General features: G+C 40.6%; 1 protein-coding gene across 2 annotated transcripts in view; it reads left to right on the top strand.

The window, feature by feature from the left end:
• Nucleotides 1–22,263, top strand: part of KIF6 (kinesin family member 6) — a 442,506-nt gene that overhangs the window by 2,843 nt on the left and 417,400 nt on the right. For both annotated transcript variants that reach the window (XM_064597574.1, XM_064597573.1), the window contains exons 2-3: nucleotides 1,243–1,352; nucleotides 6,558–6,632. In XM_064597574.1, coding sequence (XP_064453644.1) covers nucleotides 1,243–1,352; nucleotides 6,558–6,632 — 185 coding nt within the window. The remainder of the gene's footprint in view (nucleotides 1–1,242; nucleotides 1,353–6,557; nucleotides 6,633–22,263) is intronic.

Here is a 22,263-nt window from a genome sequence, read left to right as displayed (position 1 = left end):
AAGTAATTTTATTTTACAGGATGACTTTTCTGCATGAATTCTTCACATTTGAAGTGAGAGGGTTCAGTAAAAATCTGCTTAGGAAAATTACTTACTTTTGGGAGATTTAGGTGAGCTTTTACTTGTTTAAGAATATGACTCCCCCCCCCCCATAATCAAGCATCTAAATGAGTCTTAAACAGGAAGTATTGCCTGTTAGAGAGACTTTTATTTCCTGTTGAAAGACAAGAAGTCTTTTTAAAAAAACTCTAAATCTAATGACTAACATTTTTTATGGTGCATTACAAAATGCTTCCATTTCCATGACATCATTTATCCCCACAGCAATCTTGTAAGGGAGGCAATTCTCTTTTCCTCATTTTATGTATGAAGGAACTGAGATTCTTAACGTGGTAGCTGGTCACACAGCTGGTAAATTGAGCTCAGTGTTGGACACAAGTCTTTGGGTACCAAGTCTTAGGCTATTCTTTATTCCACGTGACCTCTTTATAGGCTTGATCCTTGATTTTCCTGGCTGGTAAATAAAGGAGTAGGTGACCAAGAAGAGAGTCAGAGACTTTGCAGTTGGAAGGGGGGTTGGTTAAGACCCTTCATTTCCCTATCAGTTTAGAGAGGTTAAGTGATTTCTCCCAGGTCCCTTGCTAATTAGTGGCTGAGCTGGGAGGAGAACCTTGAAGATGACATCAAAGACATGAATTACATATGTCTTTTGAAACCACATGTCTTTTATCAAATGCCTGAATATGTCTCATGGAAATTTGGGCTGCTTTGAATATAACTTGAATTAGAGCATTCTTGTGAGCTCTCTGAGAAGTCTCAGACCTAGTCCTTTGATCTGCTTCGGCCACTTTGTAAATGCTTAGAAATGCTTACTGGTCATAGAAAGATGTTAATTTCTGGTACATAATTCCACAGCAGTACTTAGATTAATGTCCTGCTTCAGAACTATTAGTTTCTCAACAACAGAGACACTCAAATGCTCGAATTTGAATACTAGATCATTCAGAGAGGATCTGAGCTTTGGTAGAGCATTGATTTAGATTTTACCTCTTCTTCTGTTCCATATATTTGTTAGAGTCTGTGTACAGTTCAAAGAGGAAAATTACCCAAATTATACTATGTTATGACTTATCTTGAGAGTACAATTTTTTATACAGTTATAATGCCTATCATAATAACATGGTCATAATTCAAGCCATAATTTTACCATGCTATATTCATTTGTTGTCTTTGTATTTGCAGATTTATTCCATAGATGAGGATGAAAAATTAACCCCTAGCCTGGAAATTATCTTACCTCGTGATTTGGCAGCTGGATTTGTGAATAATAAGCGAGAAAGCTACAAATTTAAGTAAGTTTATCTTTTGCCTTTGTTTCTGTTTTACTATTACTATTACTATTTACTATTACTTTTACTATTACTATTTACTATTTCTTATAGTACATTAATATCCCCTGTGAAATCATTAGTGCCATTTCTTGGGGAGAATGTAGTGCAATTTTCTATCTCATCTAGTAGGTAGATTTCAAGTTGTCTTTTCATCGCTGGGCCCAGAGTTGAAAAGAGGGTGTGTTTCTTTTCTTTTCTTTTTTTTTTTTTTTAAGATTTTATTTATTTATTTGACAGAGAGAGAGAGAGCAAGGGCATGCAAGCAGGGGGAGTGGCAGGCAGAGGGAGAGAAGTAGGCTCCCTGCTGAGCAGAGAGTCTGCCAGAAGTGGGATCATGACCTGAGCTGAAGGCAGAAGCTCAACCAACTGAGCCACCTCATCATCCCAAGGGTGTATTTCTCTGTCCAAGATGCTGTCCCAAGATCCCAGTCTTTCTTTGTTACATCTGTTTATCTGGTGTTGTCCTTTTCCTACTTGGTCCACTATGATTTAGCACTTAGAGGAAGCTCAGTATATGACTAAACTTTATTCAAGTTAATAACTTAAGGTATAATCTGTGTGCTGTATAGATGAGCCTTCTTTATAACATAAATGATATCTGGATCTCATATCCTCATATGCACCCTCCATATCTCTACTGTCTAATGTAGCGGCCACTAGCCACAGGTGGCTCTTAAGCACTTAAAATGTAGCCAGCCTGAACTGGGATGTGCTCTAAGTGTAAAATATATCGAGGATTTTTGAAGGCTTGGTGTGGAAAAGAAAAAAAAAAAAAGAATGTAAAACATCTCAAGAATTTTTTCATACTGATTACATATTAAAATGATAAAGTTTGGGGTTATATTGGATTAAAAGTAGATTCTTAAAATTAATTTCACCTGTTTCTTTGTTTAAAAAAGTGGCTACTGGAAAATGTTAAATTACATATATACTCACATGTATGGATTGCATTATATTTCTCATCCCTACAGTGCTGAACTGTAGGGATCGGGTGAAACGTACCCAACAGCCACCCCTGGATTGTCATCAGTGCCTTTGGTCCAAACTCTCTTTTAGTAGCCAGGCCTTGAAATGGGCATTTGGGCTCCTTGATGCTGCCTTTATTCTCTAGTTTCAGTCTGTGCTGTTTTCTTTCATCCACACTTTTGACTTTTGAAGAAGTTTGAGTCCAAGTCAAAGCCATATTTGATCTCTGCCTAAATTTAGGTAGTGGGTTTCTAGGTCCCGTGGAAGGAATCCTAATTGCTGTCTTGCATTTCTTTCTAGGCTGTTTTGCTTGGGCCCTATTTTCATACTGTTTCTGCCCTCACCCTTTGCATAAAACCAGCCCAGATATTTTTTATTTTTCTCTCTCAAATTTATTTATGTATGTATGTATGTATGGCTCATAAGAAGTCTCTTTGGTCTTGACAGTTTGTCCTCTGTGTCTCATTTATCTACCTCGTCCCACCTCCACCCCATCTCCTTGTGTCTTCTACTGTATGCACGCGGGATTGCTAACACATGGCTGCATAGTGAGGTGGTTCTTACCCTGTCTTTTTGGCTCCCTATTGCCTTCCATTTTGTTCCTTAAGGAGTGCTTTATAATACACGACTTACTTTTTCTGAAGCAGGCATTCTCCCACTGATGTAAGCATGCCACATACTTCAGTAGCTATGACTTCATGACAGCTGGGCGAGGCTAGTCTCTATAAAGCCACAGTTTGCTGAAACATTTGATTCAGCATGATTCTATGTGATTGTTAGGAACAATTGGCCATGTCTCCATCTATTGGCCTTTTCCAAAGTATTCTTTATATTATGTAGATAGAAACAGTGCATTGAAACATGTTCATTGAAAATGTGTTATTTGCTTATTTTTAAATCTCTTAGTCATTCCTTCTAAATCTCTGGATTAAAAATATTGGCTTTAGCATTTTAAATAAAGAAATTAATAAAGTATTTAACTTATACCTATGTTCAGAGATAAATATTTCAGCATCTTAAGGGTGTTTCCTGCCAAGAAAATTCATTCGTTCAATCAATACATATTTATTGACCATCCGCTATGTGCTGTTTTAAGGGCTAGGAACACAGCAGGGGATGCAACAAAGGTCCAGCTCTTATGGTGCATACATTTTACTGGGAGGGGGTAGATAGGCAGATCCTTAAGTACAGTGTATATTAGAAAGTGTTAAGTGCCACAGAGAAAACTAAGGCAGGCAAGGGGAATAAGGAGTGCCAGGAAGAGGGGCCACAAAGGGGAGGGATGGAGTGTTTCATAGGGCCATCAGGGAAGGCGTCCCAGGAGGGTGGTATTTGAGCAAAGGCTTAAAGGAGGTGAGGAAGTCAGACGTTCAGATGTGTGAGGGATTGGGGATTCCAGGCCAAGGAAAAGCCAAGAGCAAGTCCCAGAGATGGGAGAGTGCTGGCATGTCTGAGGAAGAATAAAGGGGTCTGTGTGGCTGGAGAAGAAGAAGGTTAAAGGAGCAGCAGAGTGGCCAGATCATAGGGAGCCTTAGAAGTCATCGTAAGGATTGTTTTGGGGAAAAAGTCATTGTAAGCTTTTTCTTCCCAGTGTGTTAAGGGAAGGCAATGGAGGGTTTTGAGCAGAAGAATGAAATAATTTCACTATGTTTTAGCAGGATCATTTGTCCTGGCACGTGGAAAAATAGACTGTAAGAGCAGTCTGTTTCAAGGGAGACCAGGCAAGAAATTATGGTAGCTTGGGCCGGGGTAGTGGCAAGTAGAAATGTTGAGAAATAGTTGGATTCTAGATGCATTCTGAAGGTCAGAGCTGACAGAGTTAGTGGATGGGTGGGATACAGAGTGTAACGGGGAGAGAGAGAGAGAGAGAATGGAGTCAGGATGCCCTAAGGGCTTTGGGCTGCGGGTTTAGAAGGATGGAGTTTTCCTGTACTAGGATGTGGAGGACCAGGAAGAACAGGTTTGGGGTGGGAAGAGGTCAGCATATGCCAAGTTCGAAATGGACTTTAGAAAAAGCCTACACAATTTCCTAATAAATGAAAGGACCTCCTCAGAATCAGGACACTGAAGTTATGTCTCAGGGAGCATTACTGATTAGCTCCAGGGCCGCGAGTAAATTGCTTTATCTCCCTGGGCCTCAACTTCCTTCTCTGGAAAAGATTTGACTGAACTCTTTAAACTCTCTGATTCTGTTTTGTTCTTCCATGGTTTTCGGAAGCTAGCTGATCATTAATGACTTTTCAAATTACTATGTAACTAAATTACATAAAATAAAATATTTTGGGATGATGATATTTGGTCTTTAAGTACCATTGTATGATTTACTGAAACGCCTGCTGTCTCTTGGGTTTACATGGTGGTCAATGTAATTCCTATTACTTAGGGAGGTGGAGTTGGGAATGGCTGATGGATTCACTCCGTCATCACCAGCCTGGTCAAAGAAGCAAATCAGCCTTATCACCATCATCCTCAAAAGCACCGCTGAGTCTGTGCTCAGAAATCACAGTAGGTAGTACTCTCAAGAGCGCTTGAGCGGCCACGTCCCCTGTGTTGTCAGCATTCATATCTGAAGCTGTGATGCACCTGCAGGGTTTTGAGGAGTATTCTGGGCAAACTGGTAAATACTGCTAAGATATAATCTTGCCTGCTAAATGACCTGGTCACCAGAGTGTCTGACAATCTCTCTTTTTGTATAGTTTCATTATTTGCTTCTTCAAAAGGGAAGTTGATAAGCTCTAAGGATCTTTTGAAGTTAATGTTGATTAAAGACCATGAATTTTATTCTATTTTGTATTTCCTATCCAGCTCCAGACATCCTTCTGAACTCCTTGGTCATGAAAATAGTACCACATTTCATGTAGTCTCTACTTTTTTTTTTTTTTAAGATTTTATTTATTTATGTATTTGTCAGAGAGAGAGAGAGAGAGCACAAGCAGGGGGCGTGGCAGGCAGAGGGAGAGGGAGAAGTAGGCTCCCCACTGAGCAGGGAGCCCTCTGTGGGGCTCGATCCCAGGACCCTGGGATCATGACCTGAGCTGAAGGCACACACTTAAGCGACTGAGCCACCCAGGCGTCCCCATGTAGTCTCTGCTTTAATAGAATATGCATCTGACTCACTTGTGAATCACAAGTGAGACACATGGACCAGAAGTTCCTAAGCCACTCCGAAAGCTGCTTAGGATGCCCTCAACATGTTTGTTTTAAAGGTTTTGCTTTAAAGCCACACCATCCCTATTTTTTATTTTGAAAAATTTTAAATACACAGAAGAGGTGGAAGAATAATGCAATAGCCTCTCCTAGACCCTTGGTGGGAGATTCACCAATTGTTAACATTTTGCCCTATATGCTTACGCTTCTCTCTTTCTTTTTCTCCCCCTTCGCTCCCCTCCTCTTTTCCCTCCCATGTGTCTCCTCTCCCTCTTACTTCCTTCATGATGTTTTAATGAGGGCCATTCCTGCTGATAAGTGACTTACCACACTATAAAAGTTACCTTGGGTTTCCCACTGTGCCCGTGATCCTGTACTGAGCTCAGTCACGGCGCCATTGGGAGACAAGCAACGTCGACACCGTTCCTCCGCCCCACGGCCCTGGCCTTGCCAATCTGATAAAGATGTCTCTTTGCAGGCCCATCTGGATTTACTTTTTGACTTTTGATTCATGATCAACCCAATGGGGCAAAACTGCCCTGAGAATTTAAGCGGCCGATACCAAGATACAGCACCTATTGATGGAAAATCAACCTGAATTCACAATTTTAAAACCAAGTTCTATAATTGTATATTGCACAGCTGCATTCTGTCCTTACAGGTCAGACATCAGAAGTTCAGTGGCTTGTTTACATCCTGTTCTTGGGTTTCCATTTCACGTACTTATCTGGATTCGAATTTGGTGCCAGGTGCAGACACTGTCCCTCTTGAGGGCTAAAGAACACACAGTTTATTATTTGGTTCAAAGCTGCTGCAGTTTTTCAGAGGGATTTATTGTGCAGATCTTGTCAAAGCAATACTGTTTACCCACCATTTGTATACAGGGGTACAACAGGGCAGTGTGGTCAGGACTACAGGGCAGACATTGTGTCAGGTTAGGTAAGCCCAGTGATGTAAATATGGGGTAATTTACAAAGCTTTTAGGAAAAAAAATATTAATCCAATTTTGTTGGAAGCTCAGCCTTTAAATAACTACTACTTTCATATTTGCAGATTTCAAAAGATTTTTGATCAGGGTGCAAACCAAGAGACCATTTTTGAAAACATTGCCAAACCAGTTGCCGAGAGGTAGGATTTCCTATATTTTGTTCGGTGGGTTGGTGGTTTTTCATCTTGTCTTCAATTTTCAGATAATTGTGGTAATGTGCTTTGGCATATCAATTATATACTCTTTGCTGCAGGGCATGCAACGATGCTAGTATTAATATCTTCTATTCACATAGCTGTTTGTTTTAGATTTAGATTTAGATTCTGAGCCTTAAAACAAGCCAGTGAGGTAGAAGAGCCATTATTACTCCCATTTTAAAGGCTGTATAACTCTCTGAGGATCTGAGAGATTAAGTGACACCGCTCAGGATTGTGTGGCTAGTGGTAATGGAGCCCTGGGTGGGGTACATCACCGTACTGTTAAGTCCAGGGCTCTTTCTCCAATATAGCATTTCCAACATCTGGTTAGAGGGATGAAGGCTGAGGTATGGGTGACACCTGGGAGGGCTACTAATGGTTGACCTAGCTTTACTGCAGTGTAATAACTACTTTTCAAAGCTTGGCCCTTAGCTTCTAGGTCCCTTGTGTTTCTACGTATTCAGATAGTTCCAGGCTACTGACTATTAGAACCAAACTCACGTGAGAATACCGAATCAATCAGAATGCCATTTTATTAGTATATGTTGGCAAAAGTGTCCTTGGGACTAGACTCTCAAGCCCTTTTGATAAGTACACTCTCCTCTTATAGGAAACCTGTATGAGAAATTACCACTACTTAAGGTTGCTTTCTCATCCTGATATGAGTTGGATGATTCTAATGACCTCATAATTTCCAAATACATCTATCTTTATGATTAAAATGAAAAATGTTCAGACAGTCCCCAACTTAGGATGGTTCAACTTAGGATTTTTCTTTTTTTTTTTTTTAAAGATTTTTTATTTATTTATTTGAGAGAGAGAGAGAATGAGAGACAGAGAGCATGAGAGGGGGAGGGTCAGAGGGAGAAGCGGACTCCCTGCTGAGCGGGGAGCCCGATGTGGGACTCGATCCTGGGACTCCAGGATCATGACCTGAGCCGAAGGCAGTCGCTTAACCAACTGAGCCACCCAGGCGCCCCCAACTTAGGATTTTTCGACTTTAGGATGGTGTGAAAGTGATAGGCATTCGGTAGAAATCCTATTTCGAACGTTGAATTTTGATCTTTTCCTGGGATAGCGATTTGCAGTAGAGTACTCTCTTGTGATGCTGGGCGGAGGGGAGGCAGTGAGCACAGCTTCCAGTCAGCCACGTGATCACAAGGGTCAGCAACCAATGCACTTACAAGCCATACTGTACCCATATAACCTTCAGTACACTAGGCAATAAGTTACATGAGGTATTCAGTACTTTATTATAAAACAGGCTTTATGGTGGATGATTTTACCCACCTGTAGGCTACTGGGAGGTTCAGAGCACATTGAAGGTGGACTAGGCTAAGCTGTGATGTTCAGTAAGTTAGGTGTATTAAATGCATTTTCAACTCATGGTGGGTTTCTTGGACAGAGCCCTATTATAAGTGGAGGAAGACCTGTATCTGTTAAATAAACCCATTTTTCAATTCCACTCATCAGTATACCCTCTCCCACAGACATTGCTGGAAACTCATAGTCACATTTTGTCTCTCAAACTCTGTTTTCTGAATCCTACTCCAACTAAGCCTTTCTCTGTAAAAACAGTCTTCCTTCACAGTGGGTGAAATGCAACTGAATAGGCTTCGGCTGTTTTAGTTATAGTCACAATCCAATAATCTCTTCGGATTAAATTCAGGTCTCCTTGACTTCACGTCATACATCTCTAAAATTCTCTTCCTTTTAGTAATCTTTTGGGTTATGTCATTTTTCAGTTAGCTGGCCTCATGTGTTTTATTTTGAAACTTCCTAAAATCATTCAGGGAGGGAGCCTTAGTTTCTGTTTCCTGGATGTCTGTTTTTTCCTCCCATTGCTACTGAGCTCTTCCATCTTGAGCCCACTTCCCCCTCCAGCTCTTGCAGGGTCCTCGGCCTGGAATTGTCTTCCTTCAGAAGTCTTCATGGTTGCCCCCTCAGCCTTGAGATTTTGCTCATATGTTACCTTCTCAGTAAGGTCTTCCTTTATTAACTGCACTTGAAATTGCACTTCCTTTCACCCTTCCCTGTTTTATTTTAGTTTTTTAGCACTCATCCCCATCAGGTACACTGTATAGTTTGGTTGCTTATTAGGGTTTTGGTCTGTCTTCCACTAGGACAAAAGTTCCACAAAGGCTGGGATTTGTTTTGTTCACTGACTTGACAATGACACCCAACCTGATGATGGCAAGATTTCAAGACTGACAGGCATTTTTATCCAGGCTGCTCAAGTGTTCTTAGTGAATCGTATCTTTTGTCAGTAGGAAACATTCCTCTTTGTCCTTTTTTTTTTTTTTTTAAGAGAGGGAGAGAGAGCGGAGGGAGTGAGAGGGGTAGAGAGATGATCTTAAGCAGGTTCCATGCCCAGCATGAGCCCAACTTGGGGCTCCATCTCACGACACTGAGATCATGACTTGACCTGAAATTAAGAGTTGGACGCTTAACTGACTGAGCCATCCAGGTGCCCCTCTTTGTCCTTTTTAAGACTTTTTTCCTTATATCCCATTTTTTCTGAAACTATTTTTGCTATTTTTTTTTTCTGTTAGGCTTTATCTGGTTTATCTTTCTCCGTCTCTTAATTCAACCACCCTGTGACATTTTGTTTTTAAGCATGGCCCAAATAAAATACAACTGGCTTTTTCCTTTCAGCCACACTCAGAGTCCCTGATCTTTAGTTGGGTACTTTGACTTGTTTATATTTATTATGATTATGATAATGATGTTTAGAGCTATTCTTCCTCTCTTAATTTATTTTTTCCATTCACCATACTTTGTTTTTTTCCTTTGTTGCTGTTGGTTAGTTTGACTATGCTTGTTGCTGCCGCTGCTTTCCATTTTCTCCCTCAAGGTGTACCTTGTACTTCAGCAGCCCCCATGTAGTTTAAGTTCAGATATTTAAACTCATTTGTGTTTTTTCTCACTACCTAAAGTTTCTCCCTCTGTCTGTCTCTCACCTTGCACACTTTTACTTTGACTTTCCTACCCCTGTCATTTCCAGTGTTGAGACCAACTGATAACTGCATTCTGGATTGTTGTAAATCATTTTTATTAATAGCATTTATTTAAATTTATCTCTGAGTTAATATTTATTACTTTGCTCATCACTGTTCCTTATACTCTTGTCTACTTCTTGGATTCCTTTTTGAGTTTTGCTGCTCATCATCCTTTAATAAATTTTTTGAGAGTTCAAGACTGGGGAACTTCTGGAAGCTTTTCATCCCTCTTCACAGTTAAATGGAATTTGACTGGGTATAGGATAATCCCAGCTTAAACATTTCCTTTCTCTCATAACTGTGAAGATACTGCCCCATTGCCCCCTTGCTTGCAGTGTTGCTGAAAAGATGTCAGTGTCAATCTGGATCTTATTTCTTCATAGGAAATGCCTTTTTTTCCTTTCTGGAAGCTTTTAGGATTTTTTCATTTTGTTCTTTGTTTCATATCAGTGAGTCTACTGATAGTGTAGGTATAGCTGTTTTTTCATGTATTCATGTATTCTTGTCTCATTCAGCCACTTCAATCTGAAAACTCTTATATTCAAGCTCAAGGGTCAAGTCATCCCATTGATAATATCTTTAATAATGAACAAAATCATTTCCTTCCCTCCAGCTGTTTATTTTCTCTTTTTGGAACTTGTATTTCCAGAACTACCACTTCTCGCCTTCAAATATTATAGCTGTCGTTTCCTAGTTTCCATCTCTTTGTCTTTTGGTTCTAACTTCTGAAAGAATTTGTTAGCTCAATCTTCCAGCATTGGTAATTTGCTTTTCAGTTGTGTGCATTCTCTATCACCTGCTGCTTAAATTTTTAATTTTAGCAGTTTTATTTTTTCACTTCTAGGAGATGGGGAAAAAAGTCTCTTCTTCTTTATTGTTTTGATATCCTCCCTTTTCACTCTGAAGACAATTATTATCTTCTTTTGAATTGGCTTTCTTTTTTCTGTATGCTTTTATTTATTTATTTATTTTAATGTTTATGCTCTACTGTTGCTTTCCTGGTGCAGATTTTCCTCAGATAACTGGTGATTTTAAGAAATGCCTGGTATTCCCTGTGAAGATTAGTCTTCAGGAATACATGTCCAGTGGAAATCTAGCCACTCTACACAGGCCCTTTCAAGCTGTGTTGTTGGGTTAACACATCGTAGCTTAATTCTGGTTGCTGTATACAGTTAAAGCAAAATAAAATTAGTTCTATTTCTTTCCAAAAGTATGTAATTCAGGAGTCTTGCTAATTTAGACTCATCTTTTCCTATCTAAGTCAAAGAGTGCTAAGACTGCATGACTACAGAGCTGCATGACCAGTGGTGAGAATTTATAAAGCTTTACATTTGTGTCATTGGAGATTAAATAAAAGACTCTTTGTCGTTAGTTGTTTATCATTGAGTACATCTCCACTAGGAAGTACTTTGTCATCCCACCTTTTTTGAACTTTTTCTGAAATATATCCTGTGTTGTTTAGCAACATGCAGAAACAGCCTTTTATCATATTAGTTTTGCTCATTGGTTTTGGACTCGTTTTGTATTTATTTATTTTTTATTTCTTTATTTATTTTTTTTTTTTTTTTATTTTTTTATTTTTTTTTATTTTTTTTTTTTTAAAGATTTTATTTATTTTATTTGAGACAGAGAGCATGAGAGGGAGGAGGGTCAGAGGGAGAAGCAGACTCCCTGCCGAGCAGAGAGCCCGATGCGGGACTCGATCCCGGGACTCCGGGATCATGACCTGAGCCGAAGGCAGTCGCTTAACCAACTGAGCCACCCAGGCGCCCTATTTCTTTATTTTTAAAGATTTTATTTATTTATTTGACAGAGAGACACAGTGGGAGAGGGAACGCAAGGAGGGGGAGTGGGAGAGGGAGAAGCAGGCTTCCCGCGGAGCAGGGAGCCTGATGCGGGGCTCGATCCCAGGACTCTGGGATCATGACCTGAGCCGAAGGCAGACGCTTAATGACTGAGCCACCCAAGTGCGTTTTTTATAAAGTTTAGTAGGCACACAAATGCACACAAATGTGTATAGTGCATGGTATTGCATCATATGAAAGAGCTTGTAGGGGTTTTTTTTAAGCTTATTATTGAAGTATAATTGTCGTACAGTGTTATATTCGTTTCAGGTATAAGGAATTTGTGGTTTGATGTGACATTTCATCCAGTGTTCTGCTTCTCAAGCTGGCATGCATCTATCTTGGGAGTATGTAGTGATCTCTCAAGGGATGCTTGAGGCCACAAGCCAAACATGGCACCTCATCCTGGAGTGCAAATTTTACTGAAAAATTGAAGGAGAGAAGGTTGAAGTCTCGAGTTTTCTGAGGTCCTATCCCATGCACTTTTAAGTCTGCAGAATCCCAGTTTTTCAGCCAATCTTAGGTTTTGCCTAAAAGCTTGGGGTGTAGGAAATTTACTTTTATGTGCAGTGAGTGCTTTTGGAAAAATGTAGAAATTTAGTGTTTTAGAGGAACATGGTTTGACCAGAATGAGTAGGGTGCGCACCATCAGGGGGACTGGGTGTGCCAAAGACAGAGGTCCCCACAGCCAACACTGGACAAGCTAACGCATCTGTAGTGCAACAAGGCCAGCCAGGTGATGACAATATTAGTCACCCAATGAACCAGTTCTTTTTTTTTTTTTTAAAGATTTTATTTATTTATTTCGGAGAGAGAAAGAGAGAGAGCGCAAGCGTACACAAGCATGAGTGGGGGGAAGGGGCAGAGTGAGAAGCAGGCACCCCGCTGAGCAGGGAGCCCGATGTGGGGCTTGATCCCAGGACCCTGGGATCATGACCTGAGCCGAAGGCAGATGCTCAACTGACGGAGCCACCCAGGTGCCCCTGAACCAGTTCTTTTTAACCTCTGATTTTACCAGTTGAACAATACCAAGTACAACCTTTCGGTTTATGCCGAGAAGAGGATGAAGGGGAAAAGCAAGCTCCAGGGCTACCATGGCAGACTTGGAGAAAGATGTAGTGGAATACTTGCACTGTGCTGTGGCTGGGCAGGAGGCCAGGGCTTGGTAGAGGAGATATTCTTACGGGAGGGGTGGTCCCACACATCCAGTGGGGCAGGGCCAAGGCTCTGCAGTGCTCTTACCTATGGCTCTAGGAAACAGGCTCTGCTGATGCCGTTGGTTGCATAGCTTGTCCAGTCCTGCTGCAAAAGCAGAGACAAGGAGACCAGAATGGGGTACAAGAGAAGCCACAATAAGAGTATTTAAAAAAGTAAATTCAGATCTCACTGACCAGTTTTTCACCTCTGTGTACTCATGCTTCTACCTTGTCTGGCTCAAACAGTGTGGCAGTGGAATGATCTGATTCTGCCCTCAGCCCTGGGTCCGTGTGAGACTCTGGGTCCGACCTGCCACTTCCTAATCCGTTATCCCCTCAGAGAAAGGGAGATGCCAACAAGACCAACTTTACAAGATTGTTTTGAGAATGAAAAGAAAGAGTGCATTCAAATGTGCCATGTGAACTTCAATGCTTTCTTCATTCTAAGGGTTGAAAAAAATTAGACATATGTATTCTTTTTCCACTTTAAAAATATGCCCAGTAGCTATGGCTTCAGACCAAGATGAAGTAGACACACTTCTCTCTACTCCTCTCACTAAGTACAAGTAAAAACTCTGGGCATTATATATAAAAGAAACATAAGAAAATTCTGTAGGATGGGGAGAAGAAGGTAGACTGGCCAGGGGACCCCAGGACCCGAGGAATGACATGGGTTTGTTTTTTGTTGTTGTTGTTTTGCCTCATGTGTCCCAGGCTGGATGCTGAAAAAACTGGCAACCCAGAAAGACCAATAGTCTCAGACAGAGTGGCAAGGAAAGTCTGTTCTCTACAGCCAGAGGACTGGGAAAGGGGTAACCCCGTGAGACAGAAACTTCTAGATATTAGTTGCCTTACTCCATCCAGATACCATGGAAAAATCCCCAGCTGCACCCCAACAGCAAAGGCCTGGCTTCACAGGGTACCACATCCCCCACTTCCAGGGTGCAATCAGAGGAGTGGGAAGAATTTCATTCCCACTTGGAGATGACAACTTCTCCCTCTCCCCTCCCCCAAGTTGTCATTGGAAGTCACATGGAATCCTGGAGTTCACCACCATCCAGCAGGAACAAGGCCTCCCTCACCCTGATGTGGTATCAGTGGGCAGCAGCAAGGTGCCCCTTCCTCTCCTATCCAGGGAGAGTGTCAGAGGAGGCCTAGAAGGGAGCCTGAAATCTCACCCCAACCCACAGAAGGAGCTCCCCCCAAGTGTCAAGACAAATAGGGTGGGGAGCCTGGACCTTCACCCCCACCTGGCAGTGGTGAGGTGGCACCCTGCTTCTCCCACTAGCATGTGTCAGAGGAGGCATGCTAAAACAGATTGAACTATGATCTAAAATCTCATAACATAATACCTAAGCTATCCAGGGTACAACTGAAAATCATGCATCAACTACGAAATATCAAGAATCAGGAAAACATCAACTCACATAAGAAATAATCAACAGATGCCAGTACATAGATGACACAGGTCTGGAATAATATAAGGATTTTTTTTTTTAATTTTATATTTATTTGCGAGAGAGAGAATGAGAGACAGAGAGCATGAGAGGGAGGAGGGTCAGAGGGAGAAGCAGACTCCCTGCTGAACAGGGAGCCCGATGCGGGACTCGATCCCGGGACTCCAGGATCATGACCTGAGCCGAAGGCAGTCGCTTAACCAACTGAGCCACCCAGGCGCCCAATGAAAATATTTAAAGTCTCAGCAAAAAAATAGAAGATATAAAGAAGAACCAAATGGGAATTTGGAACTGAAAAGTACAGTGACTTAAATTAAAAAAAAAAAATTGACAGATGGCTCAACAGCAGATGGGAGAGCTCAGAGTAAAGAATCAATGAATCTGAAGGGGGTAACAATAGAAATCATCCAATATGGACAATAGAAAGAGAATAGGCTGGAAAAAAGTGAAGAGACCCTCAGAGTCCCCTGAGAACTATAGCAAAAGATCTAACATTCATGTCATCAGAGTCCCCAAGGAGAGGAGAAAGAGAGTGGGGTTGAAAAGTATTCAAAGAAGTAATGGCTGAAAATTCCCCAGTTTTGGCAAAGGCATAAATCTAGAGCTTTAAGAAACTGAGCAAACCCCAAACAGGATAAACTCACACCCCCTCTAAGACACATCATAGTTAAACTTCAGAACACTAAAGACAAAGAAAAAATCTGAAAGCAGTGAGAGAGATGATACCTTACCTATAGGAAAAAAGAATAATTTGAATTATAGTGGATTTCTCATCAGAAATCATGAAATCTAGAAGGAAGTAGAATATTCTCAAGTGATGAAAGAAAAGAACTGTCAGCCCAGGATGGTATACCCAGTGTAATTATCTGTCAGGAATAAAGGGTAAATAAAGATATGTTCAGACAAAGGAAAACCTAAGAGAATTAGTTGCCAGTGTACCTCCCCTAAAAGAAGGGATAAGGGAAGTTCTTGGAAAAAAAAAAAAAAGGAGATGAAAAAAGAATGAATCTTGGAACATTAGCAAGGAATAGTGTTTCTCCTCTTGAGTTTAAAAAACCGTGTTTGATGAATCAAAAAATAAAGCATTGTTTGATGACAGTTATGTTGTAAACAAGGGAGGGTGAAGGAACTTACAAGGAAGTAAGGTTTCTACACTTCATTCAAACTGGTAAGATATCAACATCAGTAGATGTCTGGTGATGGAAGAGTTCTGTATCTTTTTTTTTTTTTTTAAAGATTTAATTCATTTATTTGAGAGAGAGAGTGAGCATGAGCGGGGAGGGAGCAGAGGGAGAGGGAGAAGCAGGCTCCACACTGAGCAGGGAGCCCAACATGGGGCTCGAAACCAGGGCCCTGAGACCATGACCTGAGTTGAAGGCAGACGCTTAACTGACTGAGCCACCCAGGCACCCCAAGAGTTCTGTATCTAATTGCAGTGATGGTTCTTTGAACTTCCACATGTCATAAAATGATACACATATTGTACTGATGTCAGCCTCCTGGTTTTGACAACATACTTGAGTTATGCAAGAAATAAGCATTGGGGGGAACTGGGTGAAGGATACACAGAGCCACTCTGTCCTCTCTTTGCCACTTCCTGAAAATTTATAACAATTTCAGAATAAAACATTAATATTTCCAGATCTGAAAACTTTAGTGTCATTTGTTTTGTGATGTTCTTCTATTCAGCAAATTTGGTAATCTAAATTATGAGACTAGCACTCTCCCCCATGGGACTCAGTAAAGCTCATTCCATTAGACATTCACCACAACATGCCTGCCAGTAAACACTTTATTTTTCTTAAAGTTGGCTTTTAAGCAGAAAACATTGGTCACTACCAAATTATACAAAAACCCACTGGCTCCCACAGATCTGTTCAACTTCTGGCCACAATTTTACTTCACCAGATGGATTGTTTATAAACATGTACCTGTTGTTGGCTTCACTTCCTAGTCTGCTAAATTTCCTGATAACATGACGTTTCTAGCTTTTGTGATTTCACTATTCTTCTTAAATGGAAACTTTTAAATATAGCACTTTTAAAATTTTATCTTCAACTGAAAACATGGCTTTGTGCTTAAAAACCAGAACATGTATCAGCTTTTAAAACCCACTGAAATTATGTAAGATGATGACCTAAAGATGCTTAGTAAGGATCATATTGCCATGCCATTTGTTTACCTATAATAGTAAATTTCATTATTTTAAATGTGCATCCTTAATACAATCTGTGCTTGTTAGGTGGACTGCCTGCCGTGCTCCCTCCAAGTTCACTAGCTGATACACTAAACTTAAAGTTGGAAATTGTGTGATCTAGGCAGGCAGCTTTACAGAGGGTATTCCTGGTATTTGTCTTGAGTGGTATCTTTCCCAGGGATCTGAGATGTACTCTGAACAACTTTACACTTCTGAAAATTTGATGTGTGTTTATAATTTCATGCCACTTCTTTCTAAAATGAGTGGAAACACCTCATCTTAATGCCAGGGAAGGAAGGCTTCCTGGATGTGAGCCCCATGTGCAGGGCCCCTTGTGCAGAAGGGCACCTGTCTTGGTTTAATACTCTGTTGTTAATGTTTATAGGACAATTAAAAAGTAACAGAGAAATCAGAAACTATTCGGCTAAGGTCATCAGTTATGATTAGTTTTCAAGAATTTAAACACTTTCTCTAAAGAAATAAGGGAGGGAGACTGTGTAACACGTTAAGGCCGCGGACTTTGGAGCCATAAAAGTATGGTTCAGCTCCCACCTTTAATACTTGATAGCTCTGTGGCTTTGAGCAAATTACTCATTGCATGTCCCAGTTTTTTATCTGTAGGTGGGAAAAATGGCACCATTATAGCTACTTCATTTGCCCTGAGGATCAGATGAACTGGACACGAAAAACATATGCCCCAGTACATAGTGTGTGCTCAGGAAGTGTTAACTCTCACCCATTTTTGGCTCCTCACCAGTATTTTTCTAGACTAAGATTTTTCATTCCAATTCAGGGTTTTACCAAGTTATGAATGCTTTTCTTTATAGATTCCCCCCACCCAACTCCCTGATTCTTGTTAGATTTGGTTTCTCCTGAGGCACAAATCTGCAATTTTATCAGAAATCTTTACTTCAGGACATGAGGATGCAGTCCCAGATGATCCAGAGGTATTTCCAGTTATTATTCACCTTCTTATCCTCCAAATGGATGATATACAAAGAAAGCAAATGGAATGCAAAGCCTTCTGGAAAATCCTACACAAATGTGTAGTGATTGATTACAACTGGCAAGGTTTTTACTATAGTTATTTGAATTTACAATTGACTGGCAAAAAGCACAACCATAGTTAAAATATGTTGTTTAAATTGTTGGGGTAAATACAGCAGTAAATTTATTTAGTGTGAGATCTAAATGTCTTCTTTTGAAAGTTGTTTTACTTAAGCAGAATTTCTGTCATTCTCAGTGAATTTGGCCATTACTATGCCTGGCCAGGTGTCTTTGGTCAGATTTTTAATGCATTTCTGGCTAAATAACATGAACAGACTTACTCATTGTTATTTGATAACAGCCAGAATACATTTGATTTTATGCGGAGCTTTGCCAACCTTATAGCACTTGCACACGTATTATCTCACTTAGTCTTTACAACAACCCCATGGGTAGACAGGTATTATTGTTACCCTTTTAGATGACAAAACTGGGGCTCTGAGCATTAAATTGACTTCTGCGGGGTCACACAGTAGTTAGGTTATGGAGCTGAGACTAGAATAGGTCCTTCTTTCATAGTCCTTTGATCCTCAGGTTGCTCTATCTCACAGCTGTGTTTATGTATTTCATTGCATTTCGCTGAGATTACCCTTGCTAAATTCACCAATGAGTTTGGTGTCACCAAGTCAGTGGACAGCTTTCAGTCTTCATCCTGGTTGACTTTCAGGAGCATTCAACAGTGTTAATTCTTTCCTCCTGGCCATTATAAACAGGCACAACTGAGGTGTTGGCTTTGTCTTGGTCAGTGTTTGGGGTGGGGGCTGGGCAGGTATGGGAAGTGAAATGCAACTTCTCTTTTACTTCCCACCTCCTGGATTTGTTCTTCCTGTGCTCTAGAATCCATGATCTCTGCGGTCCTGTAACCACTGTGCCCTTTTCCCACACTCTGTCAAATGTTCATGTCCTCCAGATGATGTTTCTTCCTTTTGTCCATAAGATGTCTTCATTCAGTGTGGCTGTTCTCTGAGGAAAACAATTAGATTGGATAAATTAACCATTATTCATCACTCACTCTGCTAACATTTATTGAGCGCTAGCTACATATCAGGCACTGCAAGTAGGTCTTAACTTTCTTGGAGGAATTTTTGTTATACAAAAATATCCTTGTTTACCAAAGTCAGGCCAGCACTGATAGCATCTCAGGCATGATGATACACTGAAATGGGAGATCTTAAGCTGTGTGTTGGAAGACATTTTGAGCAAGCATTCAGTTATGTCACATGTCAATCCTCGCAGGTTCTGATAAGGGGAAAACTGTCCTACCCATAATTTCCAGCAGGGCGGTTGTGACCCTGTGACATAGTCCCTGGCAGCCATGGCCAATGGGACCAGAACAAGGAATCCGAGTCAAGGGCAGCCATTCAAAGGCTGCCCATGACTTAGGAGGCAGATCCTGGGCTGAAAGTGTTACCCAAATAGAAATGGGCTGGGGCCGGTTGAGTGTCACTCTTGGCGGAATGAACCGGGCAAATCTGGACCAAGCAGACCTCTGGAGCAGGAGCCCGAGCTGGGAGAGTACGGGTAGAGAATGAGAGTCTGGAGGGGTCACCGTGGACTACAGGTGGTGACAGTTAGGAATCATAGTCTCTGCTAGTTCATAACTGATACACAAGGGGAAGGTCCTAAGTGCAAGAAGCCTGAGGAAAATCCCTGTTTCTGCGTGTCCTCACACTCTTGCAGTTGTCTTGCTTCCTTTGGTTTTTGTTCATTCTGACCAAATGCATCTCATTAAATCAAGGTTGTGTTTTATAAGTAGACTTGATCTACTTTGTTTATACCTAATGTTGGCCTCGATAAAGATTTAGAAATTACTTTTCCCCCCAGTTTTGTTGAGATGTGACTGACAAAATTAGAAGTGTATGTATTTAGATTGTACAACATAGTGTTTTTTAAAAAAATTACTTTTTGAAAATACTGAATGTTCAAAAGCAACCTGATGGCTGTATAAGTCATGTTTAGTGCTCAAATCTGAGCATTTGGAGGCCTGTTCTCTGGTGTGAAATGCAAAACCTATATTCTTCACTAGTAACTGCATGTGAAATGTGTCATGTCATTTCTATGCTCAAAACCCTTCAGTGGCTCCCTGTTTCATTCCAAGAAAAAGCCCGTCTCTTTGTGATGGCCTAGAACCAGCTCCCACTTCATGGACCTTGGCTTTGCAGCCACTCAGGGCCCTACGTTGAAAAGGGCCCCATGCTTGGTTTAGTCCTTTGCTGTTGCCATCTTGAAATTCCTAAAACGCTTACATTGGAATTTGCATTTTGTAAGTGGAGTCCAGTGGGACAGAGGAGCATCTTCCCGAGGAACGGAGACGCCCTGGAGCAGCAGACCGCACATGTGCTTGTGGTCCAGCTAGCAGCTGGTACGCACATGGGCTGGGGCACGGCAGGCAGTGCCCACCCAGTAGCATTGGTCCAGCTGCACACTTTGGAGCAGTCCAGGGTGCCGGGGGACCCTGAGGGAGTGGGCATGCTGGGACATGGACCTAGATGGGGAGTGTGACCACTGTAACATCAGTGGAAGGGCATTGCAGCCATGCAAGACAGTGAGGGCTTAGGACCCGAAAGATGGTGAACATAAAAAAATTAAAAAAAAAAAAAAAAAAAAAAGCAGGGGTTTCCTAAGGGGGCAACAGCAGGAGAGCCACGGGAGGCTGGCTGCCCTGTGCGTCCCCAGAGCTAGTCCCGACGGTGTGTGATATTTAAGTCTCCGGCCTGGGCACTGGAACAGAGCTGCTAGCGCTCAGGGTGCAGACTTGATCAGTAAGCTATGACAAAATAAAAGCGGACATATGAGCGTTGCAATAAAGCATATCAGAGAGTTAGAATTCCTCAAAGAGGTTAGAATTTTCCATTTTGAAAATGTTGCAGGTAAAGCACATGTCCTCAAGCTTAGAAGCAGAAATTAAATTTAAGATCATTCAACAGAAAAGGACACTATTTGTATATGAAGCTTCAAATGAACCAATGAATGGAGGAAATAATTTTAAAATTAAAGTTTTCCTTATAATCATAGACCTAGCAATAAAACACATAAATAGGTGTCTTGGATTCTGCACAAATTACGGAGCCACTTCCAGTTTCTTGTTCTACCTCCACGAATGACAGGAGATGTCAGAGCAAATATTAAAATGCATTGGGTATATCTGCATTTAACATTACATTCAGGGGCAGTCGTTAAGCGTCTGCCTTCAGCTCAGGTCATGATCCCAGGGTCCTGGGATCGAGCCCCGCATCGGGCTCCCTGCTCCCATGGGAGGCCTGCTTCTCCCTCTCCCACTCCTCCTGCTTGTGTTCACTCTCTCATTGTCTCTCTCTCTCTGTCAAATAAATAAAATCTTAAAAAAATGAAATAAAAATAAAATTACATTCAAACTTACATGAAACTGATTTGTATGAAGAGTTCAATCTTTTTAGAGAAATTATTTTGTGAGATGCTTAGATGTACTAAAATTTATATTTTGAAGTAATTTATGAGAAATTTATTTCAGTGTTGTTGTAGTCTATAAAATACTCATAATAGCTCCAGTAACAGTTGGATCAGCAGAAAGATCTTTCTCAAAAGTAAAAATTATCAAAAATTATTTCTATGTTACATCCCCATGACTTGCTTATTTTATAACTGGAAATTTGTACCTTTTGACCACCTCTGCCCACCAAGGTGACTATAGTTAACAATACTGTATTGTATACTTAAAAGTTGCTAAGAGAATAGATCCAAAAAATTCTCATCACAAGAAAAACAATTTTTGAAAAAAAAACTGTTTATGATCTTGCATTTGCTGACAGCTTTCAGTTATATCAATTGAAAATGGTATGAAAGATATAGATTTTGATGATCTAATAAGTGAATATGTAGTAAAAGCAAGGCAGGAAAATTATATGATCAATCAAGACATATTAATATTATTATATAAATTATATAGATAATTATGTAAACATTAAATAGTAAAGTTTTATATGTATAAAATTATAATGCCAATTTATTTGCCACTTGAAAGTTTATCATTACTCAATGTAATACCAATATGCCTTGAAGTAGAAGTAATCCCTATATTATAAATACTAAAATATTTTTAAGGAAAAAAGCTTTATATTTTAATACCTCTGACAGCACTTTTTCTCATTTTGAACGAAGGGGCTATGTATTTTCATTGTGCACTGGGCCTTGCAAATAATGCAATTAGCTCTACCAAAAAGGTCCTCCAATCCAAGATCTGCTTCCCCTTTGTAAACAAAGGGGCACTTACCTTAAAGCTTTTTTCTTTTTTTCTCTTATATTCTCCCCTTTGCTCACTCAGTATGCTTCAGCCTTCGAGAAATCTTCAGCCTTAGGTAGGGCTTTTGCCCTGGCTGTTTTTTTTCTGCCTGTAATGTTCTTCCCCCAGATCCCACATAGCTCACACTGTCACCTCTTTAAAGTTTTTGCTCAAATGTCACCTTTTTTTTTTTTTTTTTGAGCCATAAATTATTTTATTCAGGGAGCTGGGGTTAGGGAGGTTGTGAGGTTAGCTATGTAACATCCTTTAGGATTTTGAGTGGGTAACTAACCATAAAAGCACAGAAGTAATGATTTTACTTTATTTTTTTATTTTTTATTTTTTAAATTTTATTATCTTAGTCACCATACAATACATCATTAGTTTTTGATGTGGTTATCCACGATCCATTGTTTTCGTATAACACCCAGTGCTCCATGCAGTACGTGCCCTCCTTAATACCCATCAAAGGGCTAACCAATCTCCCCTCCCCCCTCCCCTCTAAAACCCTGTTTCTTTCTCAGAGTCCATAGTCTCTCATGGTTCATCTCTCCCTCCAATTCCTCCATCCCCTCA

This window comes from Mirounga angustirostris, unplaced genomic scaffold (genome assembly GCF_029215605.1).
Source record: "Mirounga angustirostris isolate CCGP_5_RB_7025 unplaced genomic scaffold, mMirAng1.0.hap1 SCAF_8, whole genome shotgun sequence".
Classification (NCBI taxonomy): Eukaryota; Metazoa; Chordata; class Mammalia; order Carnivora; family Phocidae; genus Mirounga; species Mirounga angustirostris.
The sequence above is the reverse complement of the archived record's forward strand: the minus strand, read 5'-3'. Positions and strand labels throughout refer to the sequence as shown.